Source organism: Helobdella robusta (genome assembly GCF_000326865.2).
Source record: "Helobdella robusta unplaced genomic scaffold HELROscaffold_26, whole genome shotgun sequence".
NCBI classification, from domain to species: domain Eukaryota; kingdom Metazoa; phylum Annelida; class Clitellata; order Rhynchobdellida; family Glossiphoniidae; genus Helobdella; species Helobdella robusta.
In genome coordinates this window covers 2,382,647-2,405,043 of record NW_008704349.1, presented here as the reverse complement: position 1 = coordinate 2,405,043, position 22,397 = coordinate 2,382,647, and the positions used below count along the sequence as shown (strand labels likewise).

Here is a 22,397-nt window from a genome sequence, read left to right as displayed (position 1 = left end):
TCCTATCTCTCTCTCTCTCTCTCTATGTGTGTGTGTGTGTACCGAACAGGTTTGTCTGTCTGTTTCCATCTGTGTATGTGTAACTTTTATGTGTAATTGTCTTTGTTTACATAAGTATATGCTGCTTATTTATTTCCTTGTACAATCAGACGATGGCATAGTGCTACACACAAATAAACAATGCATAATAATTCCACATAGTCAAATACATACGTATTTTACATACTTGTCTAATATCTATATATATATAAACATGTGTATATATGTATATAAATGTATCAAAACACATACACAAAAATTGAGAGAGAGAAAGAGAGAGAGAGATGCGTTGGTATGAAGGATCATCAAGGGAATGGATTGACTGACAAGCGGTTGATAATTAATTTTCAACCTTGGTCATCTTATGTACGTGTGTGTGTGTTTGTGCGTGTGTGGGTTTTTGTGTGTGCGTGAGTGTCTGTATGTATTTTTGTGTGAATATGAGAGCAAAAAATATACGTATTTTTATTTGTGTGTGTTTGTGCGTCTGACTCGGTGAAGGTGAGAATGAACGTATTTGTGTATGTGTATGCATGCTTATTTGTTTATCCTTAGGTTCGCACATTACGTTTCTCAGCATGTTTATGTAGGGACAATTATACAACACATAAGCCCAAACCAATTCATACATATAATTGCACACAACCATACGTACACACATACATACACACAAACACACATATACACAGAAACACACACATACATACACACAAACACACACACACACACACATGCATATAAAAAAAATTGTTGCCACCCATAAGACAATCGAAGAAAAAACTAATGACGTTAGGTGGCCGGTGATTCAATTATTGTCCTTACCGTTACTACTACTGCTGCTACTACTACTGCTTCGACTACTACTACAAATGCTACTACTACTGCTTCGACTACTACTACAAATGCTACTTTTACTACTACAATTTTTACTTTACTTTAACTTCTACTTTTATTACTACTACTGCAAAGACTTCTATTACTACGTCACCAAATACTATTACTACTAGTATTACTACTAATTCAACTACTTATGATATAACAAGCAAGACTGTTCGTCGATTCATCAATAACAGTTGTCAAACAAATGGTTGTTCGGTTTGGTTGTCAGCGTTAATCCCTTTCAAGTTTTTTGATCCAGTTCATACCAATTAAATGCATTTCTGCTTCTCTCTCTCTCTCTCTCTCTCTCTCTCTCTCTCTTTCTCTCTCACGCACACACACACACACTCATTTTCATAAAAGACGCAAATTCATGACAATTTTACAACAATTCCTAAAATTGTTTGCCCAAAAAATGAAAAAACTATTATATATTTTTTGTTAGAGTGATCGTGCTAGATGAATTTTTATATATAATTTGTTATCGTCGTGCCGACCTGTCATGTTACAGGGGCAAATAGAATTTTGTTCGTTCGTTTGTTTGTAATGCTGTAAATTTAACCTTGCAGTGCATGTGCATTCATCCGAAACAAAACGAGACGAAACGTGATTTCATTTAGCAGCAAAAAATTTTATGAAAACTAAATTGTACATGAACAACGACTGAAGTAGAGTTGTTAAAAAATTTATTCTGCCAGGTCACACGAAAATGTTTAAACACCTTGGTATAATGTATGTATGCATATACACATACACACACATGCACGTATACATACTTATATGTACGAAGACGACGATGATAAAGAAGATTACGATGGTGTTGAAGATGATGACGATGACGACGGCGATGTTGATGAACGTGATAGCGAAGATAATGATGACGACGACGATTGTGATGAAGATGACGACGAAGATGATGAAGATGACGACGACGTTGATGACAAATGCAACAGCTGTACATCGTTTGAGGAAAAAAAATCACATCGGGTCATTTGTTATTTAGATATGCTAGGTGTGTGATGATGATAAGGACATGGCAAAGAAGAAGATCGTGATGATGATATTGACGATGATGATGATAATAAGGGGGGGGGGGGGAGGAAGAATAATATGATTGATCATGAAAATATGACAGATGAAATGAATCGTACGAACATGACGATAATGATGATAAAATAAAGATTTTTAATCAAAAATTTTCAAAATGATTATCATAATAATGATATAAAACTATGAAAAAGATGATAATAACATTGCTGGCAATGATGATGATAATGGTGGTAGTGATGATGACGAGTACAAAAAAGAAGATGATGATGATAATGTTAACAATCCATCTGTATGTCATTTCGTTCGATAAGTATTGACTTGAAAAATATGTTGCTATGATGACGACGGTGATGATGATGATGATGCTTTGAATTGATGACGACGACGATGATGACGTCATAAATGATGTGATACTGATGATGATGATGATGCTTTGAATTGATGATGACGACGACGATGATGATGACGTCAAGAATGATATGAAAATGATGAACAAGGAAATGGTGATTTCAAATGATGATGAAGAAGTCGAAGATGACGACAACGATGATGGTTTCAAGAAGGATAATGATGATTATTACAATTAGAATGATAAGGGTGACGATGATAACGAAACAATGAAAGTAGCTCAAGATTGATAACACTGCCGATGTAGAAAATGATAAAAAATGTCATGATAAGACTGATATTAACAACAAAAATTACGATGGAGACGATGATGGTGATAATAATGATAAAGATAATGATGATAAGGAAATGAAGAAGAAGATGATGACGTTGATGTGATCATGATAATGATGATGAGGATGATGAGGATGTCGTTGTGATTGTGACAAAGAAGATAAGAGAACAAAGGAAATATATGACAGAATGAAATGATCAAAGAAATGAGTGTTAAATAAAGTAATAGCAGTTATAGTTATAATAATATTAATAGCAGTATTAGTAGTAGTAATAGTAGTAGTAGTAGTAGTAGTAGTAGTAGTAGTAGTAGTAGTGGCAGAAGTAGTAGTCTCAACAGTATTGTAGTAGTAGTAGTAGTAGTAGTAGTAGTAGTAGTAGTAGTAGTAGTAGTAGTAGTAGTAGTAGTAGTAGTAGTGGCAGAAGTAGTAGTCTCAACAGTATTGTAGTAGTAGTAGTAATAGTAGTAGAAGTAGTAGTAGTAGCAGCAGCAGTATTAGTAGTAGTTTGGTTAACATATTGTCGCCATCGTAATATCATTTTAATGGAATGAGACAGATAAGTCACGCAAGAATCATTGTTATTATTATTATTGTTGTTGTTATTGCTATTATTCCTAATTTTCTTTTTATTATCATTATTATTACTATTGATTCTATTAGCAGCGCTGGTAGTATTTCAAATAGTAATCATAATGATAATAATAATAATGGCGGTTGTTGTATTCCATTTCGCTTTTACTAGCTTCATCATTACGGTTATAATCATAATTTGCACTGTTTTTATTATTATTGTTTTTCAGCAGCAGGCAGTAGTAATAGTAGTAGTGGCAGTAGTAATAATATTAGTGGCAGTAGTAGTAGTAGCAGCAATGTAAGTAATTGTAGTAGTAGTAATAGTTGTAGTAGTAATAGTTGTTGTAGTATTAGTAGTAGTAGTAGTAGCAGTAGTAGTAGTAAAAGTAGTAATAGTGGTAATGGAGGTGGTAGTGATAGTAGTAGATTTTTTTTTCTTGTTTTTGTAGTGGAATCACGCCATGACTAATCGAAGTTAAAAACCGGAAAGGAACGACAACGAATCGTTCAAGACAACATGTCACCGGAAGTCATCCGACAAGATGGCGGCCTTGATGGTGATGAGGATAATTATTATTTTTGTTGTTGTCAATGTTTTTATTTTAATAACGGAGTAGCAGCAGTAGTAGCCGTAGTAACGGTAAGAATAGTAGTAGCAGTAGTAGTAGTAGTAGTGGTAGTAATAGTAGTAGTAGTAAAAGTAATGGTGTGAAAATGAGGGTGTTGACGACAACTATCATGATGTATAAAAATTTTAATGTGATAAAACAAACAAGATGATGACGAAAAATCATTTATGGTCAAAAAATGATGATGAGGGTGATAATGATGATGATGGAACTGATGATTTCAGGAAATTATCCATAATTAAATTAATATTAGTGTAGCGGTTTCATTTCACAAAACTATAAAATTTATCAGCAAAATCATTCCTCATAATTTAACTCTACCAGACAACAACAACAACACAACAAAAACGTTTATACTAAAATCAACGTCACAGTAATAAGGCTAACGTTACATTACAATGACATTAATATTACGCAAGCCAATCATTAATAATACATTACATGTAGTATGTATATAACATGACATCAATAAAATCACACCGTAGTTTAGCCGCAGTCAAATCACGCTGGCATAACCACAAAAATCAGTTGCAAATGCTAAATGCAATGAATCAATCGCTGAAATCTTTTGGGTTCCATCTCACACATACACAAAGAATTATACACACATACACACGCACATTTATACATTCACACACCTGCATACAAACGTACAAATACTCACATACAAAGACAACAATGTCGTACAAACGCCAATGCTTAACACATACATTTACTGATTTACGTACAAAATGTACATACATACATACATACATATCTACATCCATACATACATACATACAGGCATACATACATGCAAACAAATACAATTACACCCAATACAAAAAGACCGGGAAATAGTGGTATAAAAATATACAAAAAATCCACACCAACCGACCGGCCGGCCAACCAGCCAACCAACCAGCCTGCCAGTGAACAGCTTCCTGTTTATTGAATAAATAACATGGCCTTCCGGCGGAGACCGTTTAGGTTGTTAGTTGTACCCCATGGGGAGTAGCATAAATAAGAAACATATGTGTAATGTAGGTATATGTGTGTGTGTAGGTGTGTGTGTAGGTTTATGTGTGTAGTAATGTGTGTGTATGTGTGTATTTTTAAATATTTGTGTGTGTATGTTTATTTGAAGGCATAATTGTTTGTATATTATTGTGAAGGTGAGTGTGTATGTCAACGAGTGTACTTATGGTTTAGTACAGTCAATTGAGCTGGTTGGAAAACATTTACGTCTGTTAAGTTTTGTATACGCGGATAGGTCAGGTGTGTGTATGTGTTGTGTGTGTGTGTGTGAGTGTGCGTATGCATGTATGTAGGTAAGTAGTTTTGTAGGTACGAAGAATGTATGCATGCATGCATGTATGCAGGTATGAATGTATGTAGGAGGTATATAGGGTCGTCATCATGTTATCATCAGCATCAATGTCATCTTCATTATCCTGATCTCTTTCATCTCAGTCACCTCTTTAAAATATTCAAAACAGTCGCTCAGGCTAGGACATATAAACTATATCACATATGTGTCTGTGTGTGTCTGTGTGCGTGCGTGTGTATGTATTGTATGTTTGTGTTTATGTATGTTTGTATGTACGTATGTATGTTTTTATGTTTGCATATATGTATGTTTGTATGTATATATGTATATACATGTATGAATATACATACATACATATACATGAATGCTTATAGGTTCAGTATATGCAGTGTAAATGCATTAATATACAACAACACGCTTCCTCTGCATTGACGTCATTCGTCACGTGATGCGTTTGACCTTGACCTCCCAGAGCATGACTGGTCATCAGGTGTTGCTGATACATGTGTGCCAACATACATACATACATACATTCATACATTCATACATACATACATACATTCATACATACATACATACATACATACATACATACATACATACATACATACATACATACATACATAAATACATTCACACATACAAACATACAAACATTTATGCAAACATACATACATTCATACATACAAACAAACATACACACAAATATACACACAAACATACACACATACAAACATACATACAAACAAACATACATACAAACATGCATAGTCTTCGTTCCCTTAGCGACTATTTTACAGTTGCGACCAGTTCAATTAAAAGTAACATCGGTCTGCTGGACTTTTCTGCATGTATGTTTGAGTGTGTGTGTGAGTGTGTACGTGTATGTTTGCACATGTGTGAGCATTTTTTTATGTGCGTATATACCTATGTCTCTTTCGCCATTCATACTACATACGCACGGAAATCCTTTTTTTCAGTTAGTTCTTCAAGATTGTCGTTTTTGCCTTTATATTTCGTCTTATTTTTATCATCCATTTCGTTGAAATTTTCAGATATTTCAGAAATAACATGAAATAACAGAAACCAACGTGGCATAAACACACGGAAATATTCTTACGCAGACAGTACGGATAATATTTAGACTGACTCACTTTACAGACAAATCTGGAGAGATATTCGAAGTGACATGAAAAAAAATTTGGGATGAAAAAATTAAGATGAAGCAAGAGAAAAGGAGAAAGAAAGAGAGAGAAAAACAGAAAGAGAGAGAGAGAAGGATACCAAGAAAAAGACAGAAAAAGAGAAAAAGAAAGAGAGAGAGAAAAAGAGAGAGTTATCGAGAGTCACTGGAGGGCTATCCTATTGACACACACGTAACCAATTAGTAGCGTTAATGTCCTTCGCAATTTGTTAACGTTTCGCTGATACTGGCCGACGATTCTACTTTCTATCACTGAGTGTCTGTTTGTATGTGTGTTTTTGTTGGTGTTTGTGTGTGTGTGTTTGTATGTGGGTTTGTTTCACGGAATATTATTATTTTTTAACTTCACATAATCGGGTCAAAATTTGAAACGTTGTTTATGCAATCACAACCTCAACTAACATTAATTTTGCAGAATTTTTCAACCATAAATTCATAATTTTTTAAAATTCGCATGCGTGAATACATGACGACGACGACGATGATGACGACGATGATGATGACGATGATGATGACGATGATGATGACGATGACGCCGATCAGCCATTAAATTATTTATCGGGCTCATGACCTCAACTCTGATTTATATGGATGGCCGCATGGCTAGACGTTTGGTTGACTGGTTGTTTGGCTGGTTGGTCGGTTGGCTGGTTGGTTTGTTTGTTGTCTGGTGGGTTGGTTGGTTGGCTGGTTGGTTTGTTGTCTGGTTGGTTTGTTGTCTGGTTGGTTGAATGGTTGGTTGGATGGTTGAATGGTTGGTTGGTTGGTTGAATGGTTGGCTGGTTGGTTGGTTGGTTGGTTGGTGGGTTGATTAATTAAATGTTAGATTAGTAAAAATATAATTCACTGGTTTGATTGATTGGTTGGTTCTTTAATGATTTATTGGTTGGTTGGTTAGTACTGATTGATTGGTTGATTGATTGATTGAATGGTTGGTTAGTTGTGATTGATTGGTTGATTGATTGGTTAATTAAATAGTTGATTGGATGCTGATTGATTGAATAGTTGTGTGATTGGTTGATTAAATATTTGAAGATCTACTCAGTTGGGAAGTATTTGACTGAAGAAAAAATGATATTCCGGGAAAATGAGATGAATGAATGGACAAACTAAATGAGCTAATGAACGAAAACGTAAATGAACGAATAAATGAATCAATTATCACATACGCCACGCATACACACACGCACCCATCACACACACACACACACACACACACACACACACATACATACAAACAATTATTGACGATGAAAATGTTTGATATCAATTTTTGTTTGTCCAACGATAGTGAGTGCGACATCTGTATGTTATGTCGTTCTGTAAAATGATGAAATGATGAAGATGGGAATGATGATGAGATGATGATGATGATGATGATGATGAGGAGGAGGAGCATGATGATGAGATGATGAGGATGATGATGAGATGATGATGAGGAGGAGGAGGAGGAGGATGATGATGAGATGATGAGGATGATGATGAGATGATGATGAAGAGGAGGAGGATGATGATGAGATGATGAGGATGATGAGAAAGTGGATGCAGATGATGATTTAGTGATGAGTTCAATTATGACAAGCTTTTTCAAGATAATCGCAAAAAATAATGTTTATCGTCTGCTATAATAATAAAAATATAAATAATCATCATAATTATAACTATTACCATTGTCACTACTGCAACAGCGATTGCTGTTACTATCACTACTACTACTACAACTACTACTACTACTACTTGTAATAATAATAATAATAATACTTTCAGGTATATCTTCTAATGGCATATAACGCATTCAAAGGTCAAATTATGAAGCACCATCCTCACCCACTTCATCATCATTTTCCAGTCAGCAGCAACAACAAAAATAGTAATAAGCACATCAACAACAATAACATCAACAACAATAATGACATTAACAATAACAATAATAACCTTAACGTAAATCACAATGAGGCTAAATACAGTAATGACGTCATCAAGGACCGCAAACTTGATGACATCGAGAAGGCAAGCAACGACAACGAAAGCAGCAGCAACAGCAGCAACAACCACAACAGCAACAACAACAACCACAGCAGCAACAACAACAACCACAACAGCAACAATCACAGCAGCAGAAACACAGATAATACAAATTTCGTAGACAACAACTCACTGCGCGGTAAGAATCATTCTGTCGGAAGTGATTTAAATAATAAGAATAATAATAATATAAATAATAATAATAATAACAATAATATGAATAATAACAAAAGTGACGATAAGGTTGTTGAGGTAAGAAGTAAAACTATTGACACCGAGGAAAACCACCTGAAAAATTATGGCGATGATGACTTTAATAACAAATATAACAATAATAATAAAAGTAATAATAATGATAATAATAATAATAACAATAATAATAACAATAATAAACGTTATAAAGAAAAGAATAATAAAAATAAAAACGCGAGGATGATAGCCAAAGATGATAACGACGATGAATGTGATGTCAAATTACACGACGACGATGATGATAGTGATGTTAATGATGATGATAATAGTGACGTAAATCATGATAATAGTGACGTAAATCATGATAATAGTGTCGTTAACGATGATGATGATAATAGTGACGATGACGACGACGATGATGATGATGACGATGGTAAAAGCGACGGTACGGAGAAATATGGACAAATTCTCAACAACAACATCACTTCTGATAAGGATGATTGTGATGATAATGATGATGATGATAATAATAATAATAATAATAATAATAACGACTATGATTATGATGTTGCCAAAGACAAAGGCGAAATCAATATCTCCCCTACAGCCATGGCCAACACAGTTAGCATCAATACAACAAACCACACTAACTCTACTAACAACAAGAATGTAACCACCAATGCAAATACTCTTACGAAAGCAAAGCCTAACTCTACGACCACAACAACTAACGACGACTCCGAAGACTACTATGACGTCAGAGACGGCGATGACGTCAGAGATTACGACAGTCGTAATGACGACCGTGTAAAAATCGCCGATACCGTCAAATCGTTGCATCAGTTACTGCTCAGGTGCAATGCTCTGACGATGCGTGTTAAGGTAATCTCTGATCTGCTTCTTATGACTAATGAAGAACTCGTGAAGTTGGAAGCTCTGGACGGAACTCTATGGGAGGACCATGATCTTAAGACTGGCTACATTGGTTCGGTGAGTAGAATGTTGGTGATGATTGTTGTGTTATTAATAATAATTATTGTAATAATAATAATAATAATACTTACTACAATAAGTTCATGTAATATACGATGTGACGAAATGATGTTATTATTAATAATAACAATAACTATAACTATGATAATAATAATAATAATAATAATAACAAGGGTGAAAATGATGAAAATGACGGTGACGATGATTCAGTTGTTTCACCATCTTGTTCTTAACCATAAAAATTATCATTATTATTACGCTTATTAATATTAATTAATTAACTTTCGCGTCTCGAATCGATATTTTCTCGTTATCAATCGAGATTTATACCGATACGTCTTCATCACCATATCATCGACATTATCTCGTCTCGATAGCAATTTTTTCAGAAGCCTAATGATAATGAAAAATCGTTCACCATCGTCGTCATCATCGTCTTCATCCTTCTTCTTATCATCATCGTTGTTATATTTATTGACGTCATCGTCATCATCTTCATCATCACCATCATCATAATCCTCATCACCAGTGCCATTTTCTTTGACATCATTGTCATCATCGTCGTCGTCATCGTCGTCGTCATCTTCCTCCTCATCATCATCATAATCAGCATCACTTTCCCGCCATTGTTGCCAGACGACAATGGAGGCTTCCGGAAAGATTTATCACTTCGCGTGTTTTCAGCCTGCGACCGTCGTTGGACTAGAATAATAATAATAATAATAATAATAATAATAATAATAATTAGAGTAATAATAATAATGTAATATTATTATAATGATAATAATAATGATAATAATTATAGTAATAATAATATAATATTATTATAATGATAATAATAATAATTAATTAATGTATGAGCTTTTACAATTCTGTGAAAATTTGAGATATTGGAAACATTATATAATAAAAACTACCAATATTACACTTGCTGCTACCACTACTACTGCTACTACTACTACTGCTGCTGCTACTTTTACTGTCACTACCACTACTACTACTGCAGCTGCTACTGTTTCTATTTCTGCTACCACTGCAATTTACTACTAATATAACTTAGGATAATACTACACCAAATGTGTACATTTATACTGCATTGCAAATTTGTCATGAATAACAATAGTGTAGAGTTTATGTTACGATAATGCCATATAGCACTAAAATTACAAGCATTAACACTGTTATAAAGGTTGAAATCGACACTAATTATTTGTAAAAAAGAATTTTTTTGTTTATTTTTTCACGGAATAACTGGTGTGTGACGTAACGACAAGGCTGTTGACAATGGACCAATGAGGTGTCGTCTTTTCAAATGTCTCCAACCAATCGCGTCGCATTATTCAGCGTTGACAGTGATTTTATTGTTCGTTTGCTGCATCTTGTGAGTTTCTGCGTGTGTGTGCGTGTTGAAATGTGTGTGTGTGCGCGTGCGTGTGTGTGCGCGTGCGTGTGTGTGCGTGTGCGTGTAGATCTACTAGATATGTATTTGTGTTTGAGTGTGTGTACAAGTATGTGTATTTATTAGCGTGTTTTTATTTGTATTACTAATTTTTATTTATTTGTTAAGTTATATTAGCAACACGTTTGTTTATCACTCTCTTAATTATCGATAACCATTATTATCGATATATTCAGCCTCAAAGTTCATCATCATCATCATGTATGTATGTATGTATGTATGTATGTATGTATGTATGTATGTATGTATGTATGTATGCATTTATGTATGTTTGTATGTATGTTTGTATGTTTGTATGTATGTTCGATTTACTTCCATGACAACAGATGTTTCTAATGTGTATGCAATCTCTGTATAACATGCACTTGTACGTTTTTTTGCTTTGTACTATTATTTATCTATTTATTTATAATTACAAAAACTCAATTCAATGATAATAATAATAATAATAATAATAACAAAAAATAATAATAATTATAATAATAATAATAATACTTTTTCTTATACATGTTGGTGGAAGCATCATCAGAATAACGTGCAATGTCTTTTCTGGATATATTTTTTTTAAATTAGTTGGAATTCAAAAATTTGTCAGCATGTTTAGTGAATTGATTAATTGATACTTTTTTTTAAACAGGCAAAACGTCAAATGAATCGACAACAACAACAGCAACAACATCAACAACAACAAAAACAGAGTCACATCTGGGTTTTTCCGACGGATTTAGAAGAAATTTCCATTTTAAAAACATTTGCCGCCTCCAATGACAACGATGCGGTTTCATCAACAGCTAAACAGTTTTTACAACAACTGCAACAACAACATCATCAACATCATCATCAACAACAACATCATCATCAACAACAACAACATCATCAACATCATCAACATCAGCAACAACAAAAGAAATCTGAATTTGTTATAAATTTGGAGAAAAAAATTAAAAAATTTGATGCTGACAACAGTGACAATGATAATAAAACTATCGGAAATGATTACGATGATAAGAAACAGCAGATGGCAAACATCACCAAAGAACCAAAACTAAATGACGACATAGCAATTGCTGCCGATAACATAGACGTGATGGTGTTGAAAGATGATATACCCGTGAAATCGGTCAAAAAAACCAGTCAGTATTTCAGATTTCTAATCAATATAAATTTGTAATAGCAGATTGATCTAATTAAAAAAATCTATTTAATTAATTAATACATTCATTTAGTCATTAAATCGTTTGTAATTAATTAATTGATTAATTCATCCATTCGTTCGTTCGTTCTTACTGTCACGTTCAATCAATCAGGCGATCGATTGTAAAAATAACGAACTAAAAATCGGGCGGTTTTTTCTTTTGTTAAAAATAAAAATAATAATAATAAATAATTATGTTAATAATAATAAATAATAATTTCATTCTTTAATTATTAATCATATTTTCAGACTCACGGAGTAACACGCCGCTGGCGACGTTGGAAAACTACGACCTCCCAGTGACTAGGTCAAGGTCGAGATCAAATAGCATCACCAATAATAATAGTAATAATAATAACAATAATAATAATAATAATAATGACGATGATGTTGATATTGACATAAAAAATAACAAATCTACTGCTAATAATGAGGTCAAAAACGGCAAAGACATGAAAGCGATTGAGAGGGCGAAAGTTGGCAGCCCCATCGGTCAGCTGCACCAACGCCACCAACGTTCAACGCCACAACAGCAGCAAAATTTTTTCAAAATCAACCAGCTAACTGCTTTGCACGCTTTCAACCCATTTGTCAACCCATTCTTCAGCCCTCCACCACATCTCATCCCACCTCTGACCTCTGAACTTTCACCCCTACGCCAACATTCTTTGTTTTTGCAACAGTTGCAACAACAGCAGCAGCAGCAACAGTTGCAGCAACAACAGCAACAACATCAAACTTACTCCGCCAACGGTAATATCATTTCTCAACATTTCCTGCCCGATTTCCTGATGGCTTCCAACTTATCGACCACCGTCAATGATGGGCACAACTTGTTGAAAACTTATGAAAAACAGGTGGAAAATTTTTTCAAAAGTTCCACAGCCACCACAAATTCTGAAAATATTTTTGAAAATGGAAGCGCCACAAATGAACGAACTAAGACGAACGTCTCACGACAAAATTCAGATTTGCAACCAGCACCGACTGAGAACTTATCGAAGAAACCACCATTACCGCCAAATAAGTTGAAAGTTAAAAAACAAAACTTAGAAACCGCCATTGACTACAGTACAAAACGACACAAAACTGATCTCTCCCCAAACAACCACAAAATCAGCAGCAGTTGCAGCAACGACAACATCCACCGCCACCACCACAGCAACAATACCAGAGACAACTTGTTCAACGTTGGAGAACCAGCACATGATTACTTCAATGTCGCCAATACCTACTACAAATTTCAACCGTATAGCAACTTGTTGCAACAACATCAGCAACAACTTTCAGTATCATCACAAGCAACATCAACAACACAACTTCTTTTATCTAAAACCGGCAAGCCAAAACAATCGCAGAAGCAAGGCACCCTCGCCTCTTCATCACTATCTCACCATCACCAACACAAAACAACAACATCAAAATCCACTCCACTAAAATCGAAAACCAAACCAGGGCAACTTAATTTGGCTTCTGGTTTTGGTCTAGGGACTTCCCCACAGCATCAGGAGCACATTCCAGGCTACGGGGGAACCACGCTGACGTCATCTGGCAAGAAAAGGGTTCTTTGTACCGCTTGTCAAAAAACTTTCTGCGACAAAGGTTTAACGATAGTTGAAAATATGATTTTATTCAATAGATAGAATTCGCTAATAAGCAGCAAATTCAAAAACTCTGTAGAAGCATTTCATGCCAGCACATACAGGCCACACATTGCAAAACACAGCTTCACACACACACACACACACACACACACGCACACGCACACACGCACAAACACAAACAAGCATACACACGCACAAACAAACACACGCACACTCAGGTGCCCTCAAGATCCACTACAGTGCAGTCCACTTGAAAGAGATGCACCGCTGCACGATCCCCGGCTGCCTCATGACCTTCAGCAGCCGTCGCAGCAGGAACAGACACAGCGCCAACCCGAACCCGAAGCTGCACACCCCTTCGAGCGCTGTTGGACTTGCCGGGCAGAGTTTACTCGGATCGTCAGGGGGGTCCAGGATGAAGAAAAAATGTCTTATTTATGGTGCTCGAGAGGATGATAACATCAATAATGGTAGCAACAATGCAGGGGAGATAGGGGAGGTACCCCGTCTGACTGGCGGATGTTTCGGGCTTAATGTTGGCTACTCTGGTGAAATGAGGATTTACGATGGTGAGAAGGATGATGACGATGACGACGACGACGATGAAAATGATAAAAAAGACGGCTGTTACGATTACAGCTATTACTACAACAAATATCAACAACAGCGTCTGCAACAACAACAACAACAACAACAAAATCAACCAACCATGACGTCATCGTCGTCCCATCTCTTCACACCTTCACTTCCACCATCATCATTTTCATCATCATCATTATCAGCACCACTTCTGCTAATGACATCACTACCACAGTCGTCATTCCCATCACAAGTTGCAACATCGTCATCGTCGTCTGCTGTCCATGGTCTGCTGTTAGAAGTTAGGGCATCTCCAGGGAAATTTTCGTTTGACCAACATTTGGCCACCAAAAATGACATCAATATCAATAACTACAATAACAACAATAATAACAAAAATCATTACCATGATGTTGTTACGTCATCTCGCCCAGCGTCATCGTCATCTTCTTCCTCCGTTTCAATTGGCTACGAGGAAAATGACGTCATTAAGTCTGCCGCTAATACTAACACCTCAGCGAACGGTAAAAATACTGTTGCTGCTACTACTATAAATTGTAGTATTACTAACATGACTGAAAATACTACATGTAATGATCAACAACATCAACAATTACATCAATTAAGGAAGAGGAAACTTACTGTCCCCACCAAAGTAACAACAGACAACAACATCAACATCAGTAACATCAACAACAACTCAAACAACAATGACATTAACTATAAGGGTAGTAAGGCTGCCGACGACGAAGATGAAGAAGACGACGATAGTGATGACATCAGCAGCAGCAACAACAACCAAAATATTTACGAGAGAAGCGCAAAGAGGAAATTGTTTGACATTCAGCCGTCACATCAATCGCAACAACAACACACAAACAACAACCAAACAATTACACCAAAAACTTTAACCACTGTTTCAACAAACAGCAACTTTGAAAACGTCATCAATGACGTCATCACCAGCAAAACAAATATCAACAACAACAACAACATCAACAGCATTAACAACAACATCAACAACATCAACAACGTCAACAATAGCAACATCAACGACAATTTCACAACCAACAACAACACACCATCTCGCGAGAAAATATACGATGAAGATGATGAAGACGATGACAATAGTGATAACCATGATGATGATGATGACGAAAATGATTATGACGTAGCAATGACGTCGCTTAACTGTCACGAAATTCTGGACATTACTCTGACTAAACCTCTGCCAAACAACAACTCTCAAAAATCGGTTCTATTATAATATATCCTTATATCTTCAATTTAATTATATTCACTTATTATTAATTTTATTTATTTATTATTGTTGTGGTATTATTGATATTATTCATTAAATTTATAGTTATTGTTGTTATTTTAAGTTTTAATTGTATTTAATAGTATAAAATATACCATAATTTAAGTTTTGCCACTAAAATCATTTGCAATAATTCTTTTTTCAGACGACACCCACCACAACAAACACATTCCCGAACGCTGCGGCAACCACAAGCCACACCACCATCACTACCTCTACCACTACTACCACCAACGACAACAACAACAACAAGACGGACAATCATGACGTCATATGTCACGTGTGCCACGTCAAATGTAGGGACAAGCTGGCCCTGAAGGAGCACACCGAACTCATCCACCCGCGAAAGATGTTCCCCTGCTACGTAGGCGGCTGCGGAAAAGTTTTTTCCACTCTGAAATCACGAAATCGACACAGTCAGAACGCTAACATGCACAACAAGCAGACGACGAGCAGCACCAAATGGTGAATTGAGACTGTGTAAATTAAAAGCGCCAGTTGTGGAAAGACGGGAAGAATTAAAACCGCGAAAAATTAAAATCGCGAATGTTTCAATGTTGACAATTTGAGGTACAAAATCCAACGCAATTGAATGGAAAAGCGAAAAGTTAAAAACGCGAATTTTATCAAATTTTTAATTCTTTGTAATACACGTACAAATTTATTTGTTTTATCTTAGGGAAAATTATATTATCAATTTCTTGTTATCAATGTTTAAGTATGTGGACGTGCAATCATAGACAATGTAAACTTGTGTCTGCGTGTGTATGTCTGTTTGTGTGCGTGTCCGTTTGTGTGCGTGTGTGCGTGAATTGTGCAATCGTATCTCTACTCATGTTTTCACATTGAAAGGTTAAATTAATCTTTGCTCGTTAGGGTAAATGTATGATAAATAGAACAGCATAATTTCATTTATTGGTTGATTGAAAGTTTGTGCTTGTTTGCCTGCGTTCGTGTCTGTGTGTTTGTGATGTGAATGTGTGAGTCTGTGATTTTGTGTGTGTGTGTGATGTGATGTGTGTGTGCGTGTGTGTTGGTGTGCGTGAAGTTTGACATTACGAATCCACATTTTTTTTTGTAATAATGATGAACACCCATATTAATTCAAACGTTGTTTAGATACTCTTTTTTTACTGTCTTGAACCATTTTGAATAATTTTGAAATTAAAATAGTCGTATCAGGACCAATATAAATATATAAATATAATTAAGTGTGTGTGTGCGTGTGTGTGTGTGTGCGTGTGTGTGTGCGCGTATATATCAGACCATATCGTTTGGTATTCCGATACCGTCTTTGCTTGCTTTTATGATTTCAATTACCTGAAAATTTTTGTTGAATAAAATTTTAGAAAAATATTATTTTGAGATGAATTTTTTATGTTTTATTCATCTCAAAAAATTTAGACTTCCGTTCGTTCGTTCACTCGTTCACTCAAACACTCACACGCGTTTATTCATTAATTCATTCGTTCGTTAACTCATATATTTATACATTCATTCATTCATTCATTCATTCATTCGTTCGTTCGTTCGTTCGTTCGTTCGTTCGTTCGTTCGTTCGTTCGTTCATTCATTCATTCATTCATTCATTCTATCCAAACCACGAACTTTTTCCTGGTCGACCGTTTCAAATATGTGAGGTGCATTGATGAGAATTCCCAGCGTTCCTCCGATCGTGATGGCCACAAATACGTACAACTGCAACCTATCTATGACAGACGCTACGTACCGCCAATCGTCTAATATCTTTGTCCGTGTGCATGTGTTTGTTTACGTGTGCTTGTTTGTGTGTGTGTGTGAGTGCGTGTGTATGTGTTCGTTTACGCGTGTGTGTGTTTGTTTGTGCGTGCGTGCATGTGTATGTTTGTTTATTTGTGTGTGCGTGCGTGAAAATCAAATGAAATCACTTATTTGAACTGCTGAAACAATGAAGGCAGTTAAATTAATTAAACCTTGTCGAACTTATCTCTAGTTTAAGTTGTGAATACCGTTAAGGAATAAAAGAATTTAACTTGAATTTGATATTTCAAGCGTTTATTGGCAGTTTTAAATTGAAATGTTTCTTGTGGGTTTCAAAAATTTGTCGTGATGAAATGATGATGAAACTTTTTAAAAGACGATTCACTCAGGGTCCTAACCAGTTTTGAATTATTTATAAGAACTAAATTAATTTCATTTGCAAAGTCAAATAACTTCAAATTAAAAATGTAAATAGAAAAATAAAAATTTGAGACACACCTCGTTGTAATCATCTTCATTTTTCAAATGGGCCGCAACCAGCTTGATGGCTTCAATCGCTTTGATGGCGTCTGGAGAGGAGGCAGGCCCTGTGTAACACTTGGTGTCCGCGGAACGACGGTCGTGGTAGACCCCACTGTCACCCCCGTCGTCGTAGAAAGGGTAGATTGTCGATTTGCGTCGAGGTTTTGGTGGGGAGTCTACGAAGGACTTGTTCTGTTGTCTCGTGAAGGGGTTCAGTGTTTGTTTAGGATCATTAGTAAGATGTTTTTCAATTTTTTTTAGTTAGTTTTGTTACAAATTCATAAGAATTTTAGCATATTGACTTTTTTATTTAAAGGCCATTTGAAAATATTGAATGACATTCCATGGCATTTTATAAAATTCAAATGGCATTTTTTCATGTTTACATGATAACTACAAAAAAATCCGACTACAACCAACAAAAACAAACCGGATACGCTCTCGTAACTCCAACTTTTCCACTCCTAACACCTCCCAAATTGTTACATTGAGAACTGGCACCGACGTTGGAGCTACCCCCACTGGGACCCTTACAACCCATCTGCTGATTTTTCCTCCCACCTCCACCACCTACGACGTCTTCATTGAATGGCTCTTCCTCCAGGTCGTCATCAGATCTTCCAGGACAACAGCGTACATCGTTCTTGTAGTCGGCTTCTCTCATCTGGCGGCTGTCGTGCCTGTGGGCGTAGAGTTTTTTCTCAGTTCGTTTCTCGTGGTTCGGCCTCTTCATCATGACCACCCTCGGCAAGTAGTTGAGGAACAGCGAACGTATCCACCTGTGCATGCGGTGCGTCCGCGGAGTTCGAAAGTTCCAGTTGATGATGACGACCGTGATGATGATGGTGCAGAAGTTCATGATGAAGGTGAAGAGGAGGTATTTGGCTATCAGCGGTGTGGTTACTGAGGTCGGCGGGAGAATTTTGGAGACCAGTACTAAGAAGACCACCTGGGTCGTGGCCGTGATGGTGGAGGTGAAAATGAGAAATATGGTGAAATAATGTCAAAAACAGTCAGTAATTAAACGTTGGAACAGTTAACAACGATAACTACAATGATAAAATGTTTAATAATTACAATTTAAACAAAACAAATATCAATTCAAAATTTCAAAAAAAATTTATCACCTAACAACTACAACAACAACAACAAATTTGCCACTAACGACAATCAACCAACAAACAACACAACAACCAACCAATCAACCAACCAACCAATCAACAAGCCAACCCATTAACCAGCCATCCAACCAACCAATCAACCAGCCAACCAATCAACAAACCAACCCATTAACCTGCCATCCAACCAACCAACCTACCAACCAACCAACCAACCAACCAGCCATCCAACCAACCAGAGCCAGCAGTATAGAAATGCACATGGTCATCTTTTCATGTGCGTCAGCGGGCAAGAAAAAAACACAGAAACTCAAGAAGGTAATAAGCACACACGGCAGTATCAAATTAACTGTATAGTACAATGTCTTGCGCCGTATCGTCAACTTATACGTAATCATTGAAATGTTGTGCTGTCCATCTTTGTCCTGGCTGGTCAGTTGTCCGGGGCAAGCTATGAGGTCCCACGAGCCGCTGGGCGAGTAATCTTCAAGGTCAACCTTTTGTTGACCTTCGTACCACCCCAACACGACCTTTCGAGTAGTAATTATATTGTTGGTAATTTTATTCAAAATTTTTGAAAATTTTGAAGTTGTATAACTATTAAAATGTAAGTTTTAAGAACTATTATCAACTTTATCGACCAACCGACCGACCAACCGACAGACCAACCGACCAACCGACCGACCTGCAGATCATTAAAAGTCCACGATCCAAAGTTCATCTCGCACTGCTGCTCATCAAATGGAAAATACTCCACATTTATGGTGCAGGAACTTTTGTAGATGGCTGGAGGAATCCAGAGAACTTTACCGCTGTCGTATATGACCAGGTTTGGTTTGAATGACACCTCGTACTTGCCGTCTGCACTGTTAGCGAAGATGGTTACGAGTCCTTTCTACTCACACACGCACACACTCCCACAGACACTCACACACACATACACAGATACACTCACACACACACACTCACATACATACATACACACACACAAACCTACCCACCCACACACACACACACACACACACACACTGACACAAACAAACAAACAAACCCTCCCCACACAACACACATTAACTAATATCATTCCACAGTATAAATCCCTACTTATTGAATAGAACGATATCAGGCTTCCAAACACGATCCGGTTGAATCCGGATCACTGTGATCCCACCGTACTCGGCTGGATCCCATTCCAACTGGTAATCATACCACATCTTTTGTTGTGTGGTTGGTGAGGGTGGGTGTTTTTTTATTATAATAATAATTATTATTATTATTATTGCTATCATTATTTTATATCTTCGATTATTACACAAACACAAATACACACGCACATACACACACGCACGCAATCACATACATACAAACACACACAAAACGCCTAGCACACGCTTAGTACTAACTATAACCTTGGGGTGTAGTAGTATTTGTGAAGTAATTTGTAATTATGTAATTAGTGTAGCAATCAGTAATTAAATAATATGTAGCTGGTTGGAAAAAATGATGACTGTCTTACCATTCTCAGCCAAACGTTGCTTTTTAAGATCTGATTTTTTTCGTCCTAAAGAATTAAAATTATTATTAATAAATTTTATCAAAATTATGATCAAAATTATGATCGAAATTATGATCATAATTACTGTTTATGTGATGATGAGAGTGATGATGATAGAAGTAATTATAAAGAATTTTAATATGAAACGTGATGACGGAATAACGACCGCAATTGAAAACTACTGATGATGACGATGACGATGATGATGACGAAGATGATGATGAAGACGAGGAAGATGATGACGAAGATGAAGATGATGACGAAGACGATGAAGATGAAGACGAAGATGATGATGACGATGAGGAAGATGACAATGATAAAGATGATGATGATGACGAAGATGATGATGACGATGGTGATGATGATGACGATGTTGAAGATGATGATGACGAAGACAAAGATGATAATAACGATGATGAAGATGATGAAGACGATGAAGATGATGATGATGGTGATTAAATACGACGACGATGGTATAATGAGGCATATATAAGCATCTTGATAAAAAATAGATCATGGAAAATAGTTGAAATGATGAGGATGATGATTATGAAGATAGTGATGAATACGATAATGAAACAATGATGAAACTGAAGAAGAAGATTATGACGATGAAGATGATGATGAAGATGATGATGAAGACGACGATGATGGTAATAAAATAATGATAATGATACAGAGAAACATATTTAAGCATCTTGATACAAATAAATTTTAAAAAATAGCCTAGATGATGAAGACGATGATGATGTAAACATGGTGAAGATGACGATGAAGAAGAAGTTGATGATGAGACGATGATGATGATGATGAAGAAGTGACGATGATGATAAGACTGAAACAATAGTGGTTGTTGCTGTTGTAAATTATCATCTTTCGATAAAAATTGAACGAAGGAAAATAAAAAAGAATATAAAAAGATGAGAGAATAATGGAAGGAAAATGGATAGACAAATGAAAAGATGAATAAAAAACAAAGAAATGTAATATAAACAAAGAGGAATATGCGTGAGTGTGTGTGTGTGTGTGTGTGTGTGTGTGTGTGTGTGTGGTTTGAGCTTTTTTGGCTCTGTAAACAAGTTGCTGAAGAGTGTAATTAAAACACAACAATTGAGTCAGCCAGCCTCCAGAAGGTGCATGTATGTTAGTGTTTATGTGTGTTTTGGTTTGGTTGTATCTTTGTATCTATGGTTGTTTGTTTGTGTTTATGTATGTGTTGCTTAGTATATAGTTATATCTTTGTATGGTTGTGCATGCATACATACACACATTTATGTATGTTGCAAATGTATTTTATTGTGGTGTACAGATATGTGTAAGTGCATTTATGCGTGTTGAATATATTTGTATGTTTGTAATATACATGATAGTGTACACATGAATACATAGAGTTCTGTGTTGTATATATTTTTGTTTGTGTGTTTAGATGTATTTGTTTGTTTGTTTGTATGCTGCTAAGTGTACTTAAGTATGTATCAGCTGAGTTGTTGCAAGTAGATTATTGCTTGTGAAGTCATTAACATATTATACTGCATTTATTCGCTGCAAGTGTTTATATATATATATATATATATATATATATATATATATATATATATTTGTGTGTGTGTACGTTTGTATGTGTGTGTATGTATGTGCGTATGTGTGTTTGTACTTGTGTGTGTATCTGTGTTTGTACGTGTGTGTGTGTACGTGAGTGTGTGTGTGTGTGTGTAANGTGTGTGTGTG

At 35.8% G+C, this 22,397-nt stretch overlaps 2 protein-coding genes across 2 annotated transcripts; one reads left to right on the top strand and one right to left on the bottom strand.

The window, feature by feature from the left end:
* Positions 1–8,145: 8,145 nt before the first annotated feature.
* HELRODRAFT_173520 (hypothetical protein) lies at positions 8,146–16,203 on the top strand (the record flags this gene model as incomplete). Its single annotated transcript, XM_009020127.1, has 7 exons — positions 8,146–9,573; positions 11,673–11,813; positions 11,931–12,168; positions 12,480–13,832; positions 14,053–14,403; positions 14,668–15,668; positions 15,880–16,203. 7 exons carry the CDS (start codon positions 8,146–8,148, stop codon positions 16,201–16,203), a joined length of 4,836 nt encoding a protein of 1,611 aa, XP_009018375.1.
* Positions 16,204–17,312: 1,109 nt separating this feature from the next.
* HELRODRAFT_80095 (hypothetical protein) lies at positions 17,313–20,675 on the bottom strand (the record flags this gene model as incomplete). Its single annotated transcript, XM_009020126.1, has 7 exons — positions 17,313–17,480; positions 17,973–18,061; positions 18,498–18,945; positions 19,351–19,644; positions 19,800–19,980; positions 20,219–20,328; positions 20,631–20,675. Coding segments are annotated over 7 exons (1,335 nt in total), but the record flags the coding sequence as incomplete, so codon positions are not given.
* Between the last annotated feature and the right edge of the window lie 1,722 nt (positions 20,676–22,397).